Raw genomic sequence first — 14,047 nt, 5'->3', positions numbered from 1 at the left:
AGCTCTTTGTGAGCGGTTTCAGTCAGGCATTTCCTATGTGATGGTGTCATTCATCCACCACGGCCTTATGACCGTAATACAAATGACTACGACTTTCCCACTAAAGTCTGAAAAAAATAACAAAAAAACAGAATGCGTTATGGGAATGTCATCCTGGTCAGCCCACTGAAAAGCCAACCTCTAATGCCTGCATTTCGGATGTGTCTGGAATATCAGTCACATTGCTGAGTGGTTTTGTCAGCTGGTAGGTTCATTTGAAAAGTAATAATTCTCTCACACGCATCTGTAGAATATGACATGGTTTCACAGGCAGTTTTTTCATAATGGAGCAAAGCTTCTTCAGTAAACTTGGCGAGCAGCAGATTATCTTGGCTGCCAATCATCTCTGGGCGGGTACTTTGTATTAAGTCACAGTGGTTAACCATTGATAAAATGTTATAGCATTTATTAATCTCATAAACATTCTTTTAGGACAAGAAGAGTCTGTCCTAGAACAGGCAACACTTCCCCTTCATAAATGCCTTATTAAAGCTTAGTGTACACCATTTAACACTGCAGGTTATTTTTAAGGGCAGAGTGATGTTTACTATGGAGTAAATGCTATGGATTCACTGTAAATCTACAGGACCTGTATGTTATACTTGGCTTCTCTGTGGCGTGTTCAGAAGCTTTGGCGTCTCTGTGGCGTGGTGTTCAGAAGCTTTGGCGTCTCTGTGGCGTGTTCAGGAGCTTTGGCGTCTCTGTGTCGTGGTGTTCAGAAGCTTTGGCGTCTCTGTGGCGTGGTGTTCAGAAGCTTTGGCGTCTCTGTGGCGTGGTGTTCAGAAGCTTTGGCGTCTCTGTGGCGTAGTGTTCAGAAGCTTTGGCGTCTCTGTGGCGTGGTATTCAGAAGCTTTGGCGTCTCTGTGGCGTGGTGTTCAGAAGCTTTGGCGTCTCTGTGGCGTGGTGTTCAGAAGCTTTGGCGTCTCTGTGTCGTGGTGTTCAGGAGCTTTGGCGTCTCTGTGGCGTGGTGTTCAGGAGCTTTGGCGTCTCTGTGGCGTGGTGTTCAGGAGCTTTGGCGTCTCTGTGGCGTGGTGTTCAGGAGCTTTGGCGTCTCTGTGGCGTGGTGTTCAGAAGCTTTGGCGTCTCTGTGGCGTGTTCAGGAGCTTTGGCGTCTCTGTGGCGTGGTGTTCAGAAGCTTTGGCGTCTCTGTGGCGTGGTGTTCAGAAGCTTTGGCGTCTCTGTGGCGTGGTGTTCAGAAGCTTAGCACGTTGTAATCTTAGCTTGTGCTGCTGCTGCCGTTTTACATATACAGCTGTTCGTCTGTCGCTTTTTTTCCCTGTCAAAATGCTGCTTTTTTGTCTTCCTGTCATTCTTGTGCATCTTACCTGAGTGTCTCACCAGGGGTCAGTCACCGCCGGTCACTCACCTGGTTAGTTGTGATGGTCCTGCTGGTCTTCAGAGATGGTTTTTTTGGGGGACCTCTCCCCACTCGGGGGAACCCCCCCCCCCATCCCCACCCCACTCAGGCAACCCCCCCACCCCACCCCACCTCACTCCACCCCACTCCACCCCACTCCACCCCACTCCACCCCACTCAGGCAACCCCCCCTCCCACCCCACTCCACCCCACTCCACCCCACCCCACCCCACTCAGACAACCCTCTCTCGGTGCTCTCTGCCTCAGTAAAAGCGGTCTTCGTCTGCTCTGTGCCTGAGATACTGTATGCTGTCACTGTATCCAACTGGTGAGTCTATTAAGATAACAGACATTCCACCGACAGCTACCTCTTCCAAGCAGCTCTGGCATTACCTTCCCGAAAAACCCCTCAGACTTCTGCTCAAACCTCTGCTCTGCAGCTGCTTCGGATACGGTGACAGCTCCTTCTGCTGGTCTGCTGCCTGAAAATGGGAGAAGTGCATTCCTTCTCACTGAGAAGTCTGGTAACTATGGCAACACTACAGGCATGATACACATTTAAGCAATTCTGACATTTATCTTTTGCTCCTAACACAATATTTTTGATAAACTGTGATGACCTGAAAGAATAAAAAGTAATACTTCCTTACATCTGCTACTGCTGTGAGATTCCTAAATGCTACCAAGTCTGAGATGTGAAGGCTGGAGACAGTGACTCTCTCCACTTCTCTACCGCTCTAAATGATTCCATATTTACATCAACCCAACAATTAATTTTTAACTCGAGACAATCCCTATGACTGAAGTAAAGTTATTTTCAGCTATCCCAGAATGCTCAGCACTATGGCAGTGAATGTTGGCCCACTACAGCTTCACCTTGTTTTTGCTCTTCAGACACATCATGACACTGATTATACTTTGACACACGTCATCACTGATGTTGTGCTACTGCAGAACCTGGTTTTCTGTCTGGCAGCGTTTACTGAAGCTCTGTGTGACATATGTACACTTGATCAAATGTGGTCTGATGTGTAGCATATGTACCGCTGTTCCTGTGTCCGTATCACACACACTTAAGCTCTTGAGCTGTCTGTAAATGCTGAGTGAGTGGAGTGTGGTATATACATGCGGCAGAAGCAGTGGCTGGTGAACAGGTGGCGTTCTCTGAAGGAGAACCAGAGCGTCTGGCCAGAACAGAGTGGTGGGGAAAAAACCGCATTCATTATGATGTGATTAATGCGCGATCCTTCGGTGTGTGTCCTGAGAGGACTGCTGCTTCTCCCGAGCAAAATGAAACAGATGCAAAACAGATTGCCCCGGCAGAGCGACCCCGTGCCCGAACACGCTCCGCGATGCACGCTGCACGACGCGCCGGGGTGAGGGTGCGGAGCGGAGCTCTGAGTGCTGTCGTTTATGTCCCCACCCACTCGCCGCCACGTCCATTCACGGAGTCCGTCACGTTCTCCCGACCCCCTCGCCTCTGAAGGGCTTCAGTCTAAATGCGGCATTTTTCTGCAGTAAGCAGCGTTGCACCTGGCTCAATAACTGCACCCCTCATAGTAGGGCCACATGAAAAATAAAACACACAGAAAATCTCGTCAGAGCATGTGTCTGTCCATCAACTGGGACTGGAATAACCAGCGCCACAGGCAACCCAGTGAGTGCTGATCAAAAAATAAATAAATAAAAAAACAAAGATTAAAATTAAACAAAAATAATTTTTTAAAAATGAGCTGTTCCCCTCGCTGCCTGAGGGGAGAGCTGTTCCCCTCAGTGGCTGAAGGGTGAGCTGTTCCTCTCAGTGACTGAGGGAGGAGCTGTTCCTCTCACTGCTTGAGGGGGGAGCTGTTCTCCACACTGCTAAACAGTAGGCTAACACCAGCATTTTGAAATGGATGCAACCCTTTCCCTCTAGCCAGTGGAGGGAGCTGAGACTGACTAGGTTTTCTTCCTGGAAAAGAGATCAGGTGAGAAAGAATGCAAGCCACAGCACCACTGACGCCATAGCGCGATTACAGTGGAGTGCAATGCGCACACGAGGCATTGTTATTGTTATTGTTATTGTCACTGAGAAAATGCCAGACAAGGCTACGTTCTGTGCTGTGGGTATGTTATGCATGTTTCTATCTCCGCGGTACTCATTGCAACCAGAGATGGAATTACACATTTAATAACATGTTTTAATGTCAGAAAAAATGTGAGAACTGTAGTGTTTTTAAATGGTGTATAATGCAGGTATCTATACTTTATATAGCATTTATAACTGCCTTGTCATATGAGGTGTCCCTCAGTGATGAGAGATCAGAGATCAGTTTTATACTTGTGGATGGGACTGGTTTGTTAATTGCATAGAGATTGTCTGAAAATTATTCTCCCAAATCTTTGTTTGCAATGTCAGTTACTGAAAAAGGTATTAATTATTTGCTCATGTGAAAGGTTTTGTGAGCCCCACCAGCATCGCCCCCCAGCACAGGGACTCTTGTGTCATTGACAGAGTTGCACATGTGACTGATGTTTCTGCCACTAAGTGCCATTTCCTCCCTCTCTCTATGCAGAAGCGCAGAAAAATGCCATTAGTTTCCATGGTGAAAACGGGGCCTCAGTCAGACTCTTTGCAGTGAGGCTTTGGGGTGGAGGAGTGATTCGAAATAAGCAGATTTTTCCTCTTCACAGACCCCTACCACCATCACAACGTTATTGGATAAAAACCTGCTTTCTCTCTGGGTTCATGGCTGAAAATGAGCGAATACAGTGTGAATGAAACAGCTCTGTTCGCAACACCCGAGAGGGTGGTTAGATCGTAAGGAATAGCCTTTGAAACTACAGTGGACCAGTGGCTTGAAATTCACCTCCACCAGAACTGAATGAACTGCAGAGGCAATCTTTACAGTCTAATTTTTTTTTATTATCAGAGCGCCAAATCAAATTTGCAATACCAGTGCACTTTACCCAGAAGGCATTCTATAATAAAGTGTCATATGGATATGGATCATATTAATTTATGTTGTCATATCAAACTGAATCCAATTTTAGCCCAGTATCACAAATTTCTCCATTTACTTAGCACTCTAACACATTTCTTTCCAGTCCTTAGAATATTAATGTAATGTTGTAATAACACTGGTAACACTAGGAGACTGCTACTACAGCCAAAAGGGGGATATTTACAGGACAGTTAAGATTTTACACTGAGTCCCTCTGGGGACGCCTGCATGACTTCATGTTGCTAAACGAAATAGTGTAGCATGGCATGTGTTCCGCATGTGTTTTTAAATACAGTATGTGTTTTACACCTAACAGCATACATTCAGTAGCATTGATCTACTGCAGGGAAAAGACAGACACAATGAAAAATGATGCACATCTCACAACAGGCACAGAAAATGAACTGTATTGTAACTGTTTAACAGCCTGACACATAGCCAGCAACCACATCCAACACATAGCTTCTTTATGTTTCATTCTGGAGTCCATGCTGTGTTTGAGACAGAGGAAACCATGACTAATTTACCCATAAATTGTCAAACACAGGGGCAGGATACCAGCCCAGCCAGATATAGACATTTTTCACATATCCATTCATACATTAATTCATTCATTTATTCTTCCAAACAGAAAAGTTAAATCTCCAGCCACCCTGTTGAGCCGCCCTGAAACACCCCTCTAGCCACTGCGAAGGCAAGTCTTTTTATCCTCTGTCCAATTTCCTCACTGACTTTTATTAATGAGGCAAATGAATTACTCCAGCAAATTGCTTTCCTGATGGTTTGTGCAGCTGACACTGTTTCCTTCCCCTGGGGCTGGATGGGAAAGCTCTGAGAAAGACTGAAATCAGAGGGACAGACGCAGCTCAAAACTTTATAATAAAAATACACATTGCAGCTCTGCACCAGCAACACAACACTTCTCACCCCATCTGCCTGGAAATAACACAGTGCTCACAACATAAACAGAACTGTGATTTAAGCAGTAAACTGTTGGAAGCAACCTGGAGGCTTCACCTGCACCAAAATCTGTCCAGGAGGACAGGACTCTTTTGTCCAGGTGGACAGGACTCTCTAGTCCAGGTGGACAGGACTCTCTAGTCCAGGTGGACAGGACTTCACGTTTTTAGCCAAAGGATGAGAGTAGTGGGAGAGCAGGAATCTGAGACTCAGGTCTGAGGCTCGTTTGTGCGTCTGTGACAGTTTATGGGATGTCATGTAATAGTGTCAGGTTTCTATGGCAATAACTTCCGGACACCGTTCAACACTCTCTCCCCATCTCTGTTGCTGAGGAAAGGAGATAAGGGTGTGAGAGCACCCTGATGTAAGGGTTTGATAACAAGGAGTCCCAAAATTTGCCTCAGTGCTCCCCCATATGAGTAACGTTGGAGCCATTCTGCAATGAGAACTGTTACAGTGCATGAGTGATGCCTCTGCATCACGGCTCCGCATCTGTGCCACTGCAGGATGGTGGAGTGCGTGATTCTGTACAGAGTGCAGAGGGTTAGAGGGCCAGTGGGTAACTACAAACAAACAACACTCCCCCCCCCCCAAAACACATACACGCACGCACGCACGCACACACACACACGCACACACACACACACACACACGCACACACGCGCACGCACACGCACACACAAACACACATGCGCACACACACACACACACACGCACCTGCGGGGCCTGTGATCTCACACTCGAACGTGATAAACACTCTGCGGAATGTGCTTCAGGACAAGAGGACCCCCCCTGCTGCTCTCTGTATAATTCTTAACTGGCATCTGGTGCGGGGGACAATACCAGCTGAGAGACCTCTGGAGTTTCTCCCCTGCTTCTCCCTTGTGGCTCGTGTGGCTCGGGGCTGGAGTTTCTGCCCTGCTTCTCCCTTGCGGCTCGGGACCGGAGTTTCTCTCCTCTCCATGCGGCTCGGGGCCGGAGTTTTTCTCCTCTCCATGCGGCTCGGGGCCGGAGTTTCTCTCCTTTCCATGCAGCTCGGGGCCAGAGTTTCTCTCCTCTCCATGCAGCTTGGGGCTGGAGTTTCTCCTCTCTCTCCGTGCGGCTCAGAGCTGGAGTTTCTCCTCTCCGTGCGGCTCAGAGCTGGAGTTTCTCCTCTCCGTGCGGCTCAGGGCTGGAGTTTCTCCTCTCCGTGTGGCTCGGGCTGGAGTTTCTCCTCTCCATGCGGCTCGGGGCTGGAGTTTCTCCTCTCCATGCGGCTCGGGGCTGGAGTTTCTCCTCTCTGTGTGGCTCAGGGCTGGAGTTTCTCCTCTCCATGCAGCTCGGGGCTGGAGTTTCTCCTCTCCGTGTGGCTCAGGGCCTGGGGCTGGGTGTTCATCCAGCTGTCTCACGCCACAGAGAACGACACAGAGGGTGACGTTGTGTGAATCACCCTGACACCACTGAGCTGCGTGTCCCTCTCAGCGCTCTGCCTGTCCCTCTCAGCGCTCGTCACGTCCGAGGGCTCAGCTAACCTGCTCCTGAAGGGACGCTGGACTGTGCAGGTGACGCTGCATATCCTGTGACCTGATGCAGGAAGGGATTCACCTTTAACCCGGAATGAGTTTAGCCATGAGCTGCCAGTCCGAGTTTACTGTGAAAGGTATGCTGGCAGTTCCATAGATGGCTGATCGATTGATGAGTTAACTCTTTCTCGGTCATATGAAAAACAGGACTTAGTAGTGTTTACTGTGGCTCTGTCCAGTGTTTTTCAACCCTAAATCAGTTTCCAAAGAGAGTCCTGGCCTGAACACGGAGCTCTGATGCTCTCTTCTGGAGAGAGCTCCCGTTTGTATCTGTGGAATGCTGCGTGCGTGCACAATGTCAAGGCGCAGATCATCTGCCCCTAGCATGACACAGCAAGTTCCTCCATCAGATGTGTTACTACAGCTGCCTTCCCAAATCTCTATCTCGGTCTCTCCCTCTTTACCTCTCTCTGTTTCTCTCTCCTTCCTTCTCTCCTTCTCTCCCTCTCCCTCTCCCTCTCCCTCTCCCTCTCCCTCTCCCTCTCTCTCTCCCTCTCTCTCTCTCTCTGTCTCTCTCTCTGTCTCTCTCTCTCTCCCTCTCCCTCTCCCTCTCCCTCCCTCTCTCTCTCTCTCTCTCTCCCTCTCCCTCCCTCTCTCTCTCTCTCTCTCTCTCTCTCTCTCTCTCTCTCCCTCTCTCTCTCTCCCTCTCTCTCTCTCTCTCCCTCTCTCTCCCTCTCTCTCTCTCTCTCTCTCTCTCTCTCTCTCTCTCTCTCTCTCTCTCTCGCTCTCTCTCTCTCTCGCTCTCTCTCTCGCTCTCTCTCTCGCTCCCTCTCTCTCTCACAGGGTGGTGGTGCGGGAGGTGTAGGTGCCGTTGCGGTACAGCATGTCGGAGGGCAGGCAGTCCTTGAGGGGGAAGTCATGGGCATGGTGCGTGGCCTGCCGCTTCAGGGCGACGGCGCAGTAATCCACGGGCTCGGTGTCCAGGCCACGTTCCAGCCAGCGGAAGCAGACGATCCGCTGGAAGGAGCGGCGGAAGTTGTCGGAGACGAAGCCGTAGAGGATGGGGTTGGCGCCGCTGTTGGCGTAGCTGAGGATGACGAAGAGCTGGGTGACCATGGGGTCGGGCGGCCGGCGGAAGACGCTGACCAGCTGCACGATGTAGAAGGGCATCCAGCAGACCACGAAGACGGCCACCACCAGCAGCACCATGCGGGTCAGCTTCTTCTCCGAGCGCCGCCGCTGCATCCAGCCTGCCTTCAGCCCCACCGCCCGCATGCGCGCCACGATCAGGCAGTAGCACAGGCAGATGGCCACCACCGGCAGCAGGAAGCCCAGCAGGAAGGTGTAGACCACGAAGGCCTCCGACCACCACGACTCCGGCCACAGGAAGTTGCAGTCCACGCCGCCGTCCTGGGCGGGGACTGTGTCGGCGAAGACGATGATGGGTAGGATGACCACCAGAGACAGCCCCCACACACACACGTTGATGATCTTGGCTACGGTGGGCCGGCGGTAGCGGGCAGCTTTGATCGGGTGCACCACAGCGATGTAGCGGTCGACGCTGAGCACGGTCAGACAGAAGATGCTGGTGAACATGTTGATGCCGTCCACGCTGAGCACCAGCCGGCACATGAGCGAGCCGAAGGGCCAGTGCCGCAGCGCCGCCGCCGTGGCCAGGAACGGCACGCTCAGCATGAAGAGCTCGTCCGCGATGGCCAGGTTCAGGATGTAGATGTTGGTGGCCGTCTTCATCTTGGCATACTTGAGGATGACGTAGATGACCATGGCGTTGCCCGTCAGGCCCACGCTGCACACCAGCGCGTAGATGGAAGGGATGACGATCTTGCTGGCGTCGTGCTCCTGCTCAAAGTCCTCGTAGTCCAGGGAGAAGTTGAGAGGCTGTTCTGTGGGAAACAGCGCCCCCTCCGTCCCATTGGGCTGTTCCATTTTTTGGCGCTCTCACCAGCTAAACAAAAGGATCCTCCGCTGCTGCTGCTGCCTGTTCTGTCTCAGGGAATCAGTGATGGCTTTGGCCAGTGTCACCTGTACATCTGCGCCCTGAATACCAGGGGGTGGTGTTGAGGGAGGCAGGTAGGGGGTGGGTGCACGGCCTTTTGTGAAAAATGCAGGTTCCCTTCAAAGATGAGAAGATGAAATAATCTGGAAACAAAGAGAAGGAAATAAGGTGTGAAAGCAATCCCACGCGCTCTCAGCAGAGAGATGCTGTCAGGAGGGGCTGGGCTTTAATTAAAGATCAAATGCATGTGTGTCCTGCTGATGAATTTCCCAAAATGAACTGTGATCACAAGCTGTCCCACATGAGACAGCGTGTTCATGGGCATCAGAGAGCTTCACACAAGCCCCATTTAACACTGGCAGCATGAGAATCTGCTTTCTCACCACTGTGCCGTGGTCGTCCTCATATTTCTATTGAGCTTTGAATCCAGCTGCAAAAATACTTCCACCTGCAGCATTTTTCCCAAAGTAGAATGCATTTTGCACAGTGGCAGGGATACAGTGTGATAAATATTTACATTGGACTGCTATACAGTTGTTTATGGCTGTGCTAGTGCGTCCCTGGATTAGTGTGTATGGCTGTGCTAGTGCGTCCCTGGATTAGTGTGTATGGCTGTGCTACTGCGTCCCTGGATTAGTGTGTATGGCTGTGCTACTGCGTCCCTGGATTAGTGTGCATGGCTGTGCTAGTGCGTCCCTGGATTAGTGTGCATGGCTGTGGTAGTGCGTCCCTGGATTAGTGTGTATGGCTGTGCTAGTGCGTCCCTGGATTAGTGTGTATGGCTGTGCTAGTGCGTCCCTGGAGTAGTGTGTATGGCTGTGCTAGTGCGTCACTATACTGGTGTGTATGGCTCACCCTAGGACAAGTAGTAGGTTGCCCCTACAAGGAATTTTTTTGGTATGATGGTGCTCCATATAAATACAATACAGTGTATGGCTCTATAGGTGCAGAAAACCTGAGGCTATTGAGGCTGTTTTGGGTTAAGGCTGTAGGGTGTGAAGGATGCTTTGTGTTGAAGTTGTTCTGTGTTACAGTTATTTTAAGATAAGTTGTTTTGTGTTGAAGTTGCTTTTGACAGATTTGACGGGGACCTGCACAGCGATGAAGATGTCCTCAGCTGTGAGCAGATTGCAGGAGGAAAGTCCCCAGGTAGAGGAGTGGGGTGTGAAGACTGTGCTTTGAATACCAGCCACCCCAGAACCAGCAGCCAGACAGAATCAGAGGCGTAGCCACACAAACACTTCTGCTCAGCTGAGCTTTTATTTCTTTATTTCTCCAAAGGCACTTTGCCCTTTATTCCCATTAATGCAAATGCACATGCAAATGAGGCTGATTTATGTCTTGCCTGTAAAGTGGAGAGTGCAATATCTGTTCATTTTCTTTCTGACTTTCTTTTTGGAAATGAATGTATAAATCATGCAGCAGTATGGTCCTTGGCCTTAATTTGTTGTGTGGTGGAGTAGCAGTGTAGCATGGTGATAAGGAGCAGGACTTGTGACCTGGTTCAATTCCCTGCTGGGGCACTACTGTTGTACCTTTGGGCAAGGTACTTAACCCACAATTGCCTGAATAAATATCCAGCTGTATAAATGGATGTATGTCACTCTGAGTAAGTGTGCCTGATGAATGATACTAATCTAATGTTCCACACTGACACGCCCGTCCATGAGTGGTCACACTGGGGCTGGTTTGGGAAATAGCTCACATCTCATCCTCATCAACCCCAGGCATCATATGGGGTTACTGTAGGGTTTACTGTAGATGGATGGGATGACATTTCCTTCTTCCCATACTAACGAGTTTAAAAAATACGATGATACATCGATGAAAAATGATGATTTAGACCCAAGAAGAGTACAACCATTTCGGTAGGGTTTCAGAGCAGTGGACCAACCCGCACGGAAATACCACATGATCCCAGTGAGGGAAGACGCTGTGACGATCAGGGCTGAGATGACTGAGAGAATGAGACTGCAGGTGATTTACTGGGAGAATGAGACTGCAGGTGATTTACTGAGAGAATGAGACTGCAGGTGATTTACTGGGAGAAGCTGAACAGCAGCATCGCTCCTACCGCAAACTCTGCAGGTTTGCTTTTGCTTTGGTTACGATCCTCATGCTTGCTTTTCCAGCTCTGCATTTGTGTCACCAACCGTCTGCTTCCTGCTTCTGAGCAGCTGTGAAACGGGGGTGTTCCAGATAAACTGTGAAAAAGGGGGTGTTCCAGATAAACTGTGAAAAAGGGAGTGTTCCAGATAAACTGTGAAAAGGGTGTGCTAGTTAAACTGTTAGGGGCTGCTAGTTAAACTGCTAGGGAGTGCTAGTTAAACTGTTAGGGGCTGCTAGTTAAACTGCTAGGGTGTGCTAGTTAAACTGTTAGGGGCTGCTAGTTAAACTGCTAGGGAGTGCTGGTTAAGCTGTGAATAGGGGGTGCCAATCTGAGGTCCATCCTTTGGTGTGTGATCCGCACTCTGAGGTGAACTGAGCGGGAGAGTTAAAAGGTTTTCTAAACGAGGTGGCAGGTAACGAGCTAAGAGCAGCATCTGCAACCCCTCAGCCGCCAATGACAAAAACGCGAACGCATTTGTGGCTGGATCTGAATTGCAATTAAAATGAGATTTCTGCACTTAACATCACTCTGTTAAACCAGGCAGAGGGGCAGCAGCATGAATATGCAAATTGTTTTTCAACATTAATATAAATAAACACATCATAAATACACTAATCATACTGTGAAACATGAATTTTACAAAAAGAGGTCAAACTCACCATTGAGACAAACAATCGGTTTATAGATGTAGACACGCAAATGCATGGATGCAAAGTTAGCAGCAAATGAACTCAAATCCAGCTTTTCATAGGGAGCTGAGAGGCTATCTAGATAAATCAGAGTATCTCAGATCATGGTTAGTATGTGATTTTCCTTCCTTTCCTGCTTGTGTAAGTATAGAGCACAGGCAGAATGCACGATACTCAGTTTTCCCACATTCCAAGCTTGCAGCGTGCCGTAATGCCTTCATCTCTCCTCAGGATGTGCTGCAACTCACTCTGCTAAACGATGAAGCTGATATACTGTACAACCACACAAGCAGCTCTCTGTGCCAGGAGTGCGACCAAGCAATAAACACTCAAAAAAGCAATTCATGCGCAGATGTGAATGAAGACAAACGTGCAATTTAACCACCATTCAGCTGCATCAGACAGAGGAACAGCTCCCTGGTTAAGTTACATATGATATCAGTAAATAAATGTGCACTAATTTTAAAGAACATATCTTGTCATACCAGCTCAGTTACTCCGGCTACTGACTTAAGCTCTCCCGCCCGTAGACCACGCTGGTTTGGAGTGCTGTGCGCGCAGCAGGTTGGAGCGTGCAGCATGAGAAAGTGAGGGATTATCAGCGCTGAACGCGCTGAGGTGCTCAGCAGAGAGAAGCACACAGGTGGAGAGCTTTGCCCAGAGGACAAATCACTGCCAGGGAAACTGACAGACTGAGAGATGGTGGGGGTGCAAAGCTCACAGCCAAATATTAACTGTGACCCGCAAATCCCATGAAACGCCGTAACAGTGAGCTCCCGGAGCAGTGGAACACAGGCAGAGATCTCAGACGAGGGAAAGTATCTGCACGTTTTCCGTATTCAACCATCTGTCACTATTCCCTGAGAGCACGAGCTGAACTGAGCTCACGACTCGAGCGCCAAGCTTGCCGGACACGGGCAGAGCATCGATTACCTGAAACAGAGGCGGTTACAGGCTACAGGAGACCGGCAAACACAACCTGCTCGCCTAGCGAAGGAAAGCACTGCCTTTACCTACCCCCATTCACCATCCAGGGAAGCAGAATCAAAGGGAACTGCAGCAACAGAGGAACACTCCACGGTGACTCGATCCCATACACTGCCTTTGATCCAGAAAGACAGAGAGAGAGAGAGGGAGAGAGAGGGAGGGAGAGAGGGAGAGAGACGGAGAGAGAGAGAGAGAGAGAGAGAGAGAGAGTGTGAGAGTGGGTGAGAGAGAGAGAGAGAGGGAGAGAGGGATGGAGAGAGAGAGAGAGGGAGAGAGAGAGAGAGAGAGAGAGGGAGAGAGTGGGTGAGAGAGAGAGAGAGGGAGAGAGGGATGGAGAGGGAGAGAGAGGGAGAGAGAGAGAGAGAGGAGAGAGAGAGACAGGGGGAGAGAGAGAGAGGGAGAGAGAGGGAGAGAGGGGGAGAGAGGGGGAGAGAGGGATGGAGAGAGAGAGGAACGGAGAGAGAGAGTGTGAGAGCGGGAGAGAGAGAGAAGAGAGACAGAGAGAGACAGAGGGAGAGAGAGGGACAGGGAGAGAGGGGGAGAGAGAGAGGGAGACAGGGATGGAGAGAGAGACGAACGGAGAGAGAGAGAGTGTGAGAGCGGGAGAGAGAGAGGGAGAGAGAAGGAGAGAGAGAGGGAGAGTGTGGGCATCTGAAGATGGATCCACCGCCTCTGCCCCCCAGCTTCAGCTGACTGCGCTGACGGCTGCACCTTCCCTGAGGTGAAGCAGGGACGGTTGTTGCCACGGTTTCTGTCCATCACAGGGGTGAGGAGTGACGCAGGGGGAGGAATAAGTGCCTGACAGAGAGAGGGGAGATGGGCTACCCCTACCTGTCCTGAAATGAGTGATAGCACCCCAAATCTCTGTGAGCTATCAGCTTATCAGCCAGCCTTCATCACTCCCCCCTCCACTGTGGGTGATACACTCATGGTCATGGCAGTCTGTCCAGCCTCCTGCTGCAGCTGGTCTGTGTTACTGCAAAAGTGTTTGAAATGACTATGTGCAACTTCAACAAACACACAAACCCCTGCGTCCAATCAACAAGCTGCCCTATTCTTCACTCACAAATGAACACAAGTTTCCTACTTTTTGACACAATTTTTGATTATTCTCATTCATTTTGGTGATTGCAGAACTCTCTAAACTGTTTGAGAAGAAAATAGTTCTGCCAAATGCCAATAATGAAATTTAATCTTGTATTTGGAGATTACATTGTAAATAGGGAGAAAACTTTGATTGAATTCATGCAGGTGTCTCCTTCATGAAGGGATCTGGTCCGTTGCCAGTAACCAGACTGGATCTCAGTTGAAGACAGTGGATCACTCCACTGGAGTGGATCTCTAATGGAGACAGTGGATCTGTCAGACAGCATTGGTTCTGTCATTCTCAGGTTCGGAGGGT

At 49.7% G+C, this 14,047-nt stretch overlaps 1 protein-coding gene across 1 annotated transcript; it reads right to left on the bottom strand.

The window, feature by feature from the left end:
- Positions 1–7,676: 7,676 nt before the first annotated feature.
- On the bottom strand, positions 7,677–12,793 carry LOC118774049 (somatostatin receptor type 1-like). Its single transcript, XM_036523161.1, has 2 exons — positions 12,676–12,793; positions 7,677–9,002 (listed from the first exon to the last, which is right to left on the bottom strand). The coding sequence occupies exon 2, from the start codon at positions 8,787–8,789 to the stop codon at positions 7,680–7,682; it is 1,110 nt and encodes a 369-aa protein (XP_036379054.1). The 5' UTR covers positions 8,790–9,002; positions 12,676–12,793; the 3' UTR covers positions 7,677–7,679.
- Between the last annotated feature and the right edge of the window lie 1,254 nt (positions 12,794–14,047).

The sequence above is a fragment of the Megalops cyprinoides genome, chromosome 3 (assembly GCF_013368585.1).
Source record: "Megalops cyprinoides isolate fMegCyp1 chromosome 3, fMegCyp1.pri, whole genome shotgun sequence".
NCBI classification, from domain to species: Eukaryota; Metazoa; Chordata; class Actinopteri; order Elopiformes; family Megalopidae; genus Megalops; species Megalops cyprinoides.
The sequence above is the reverse complement of the archived record's forward strand: the minus strand, read 5'-3'. Positions and strand labels throughout refer to the sequence as shown.

What these genes read in the sequence shown, in the direction of transcription:
- LOC118774049 (XM_036523161.1), bottom strand. Translation starts at nt 8,789, where the DNA reads ATGGAACAGCCCAATGGGACGGAGGGGGCGCTGTTTCCCACAGAACAG.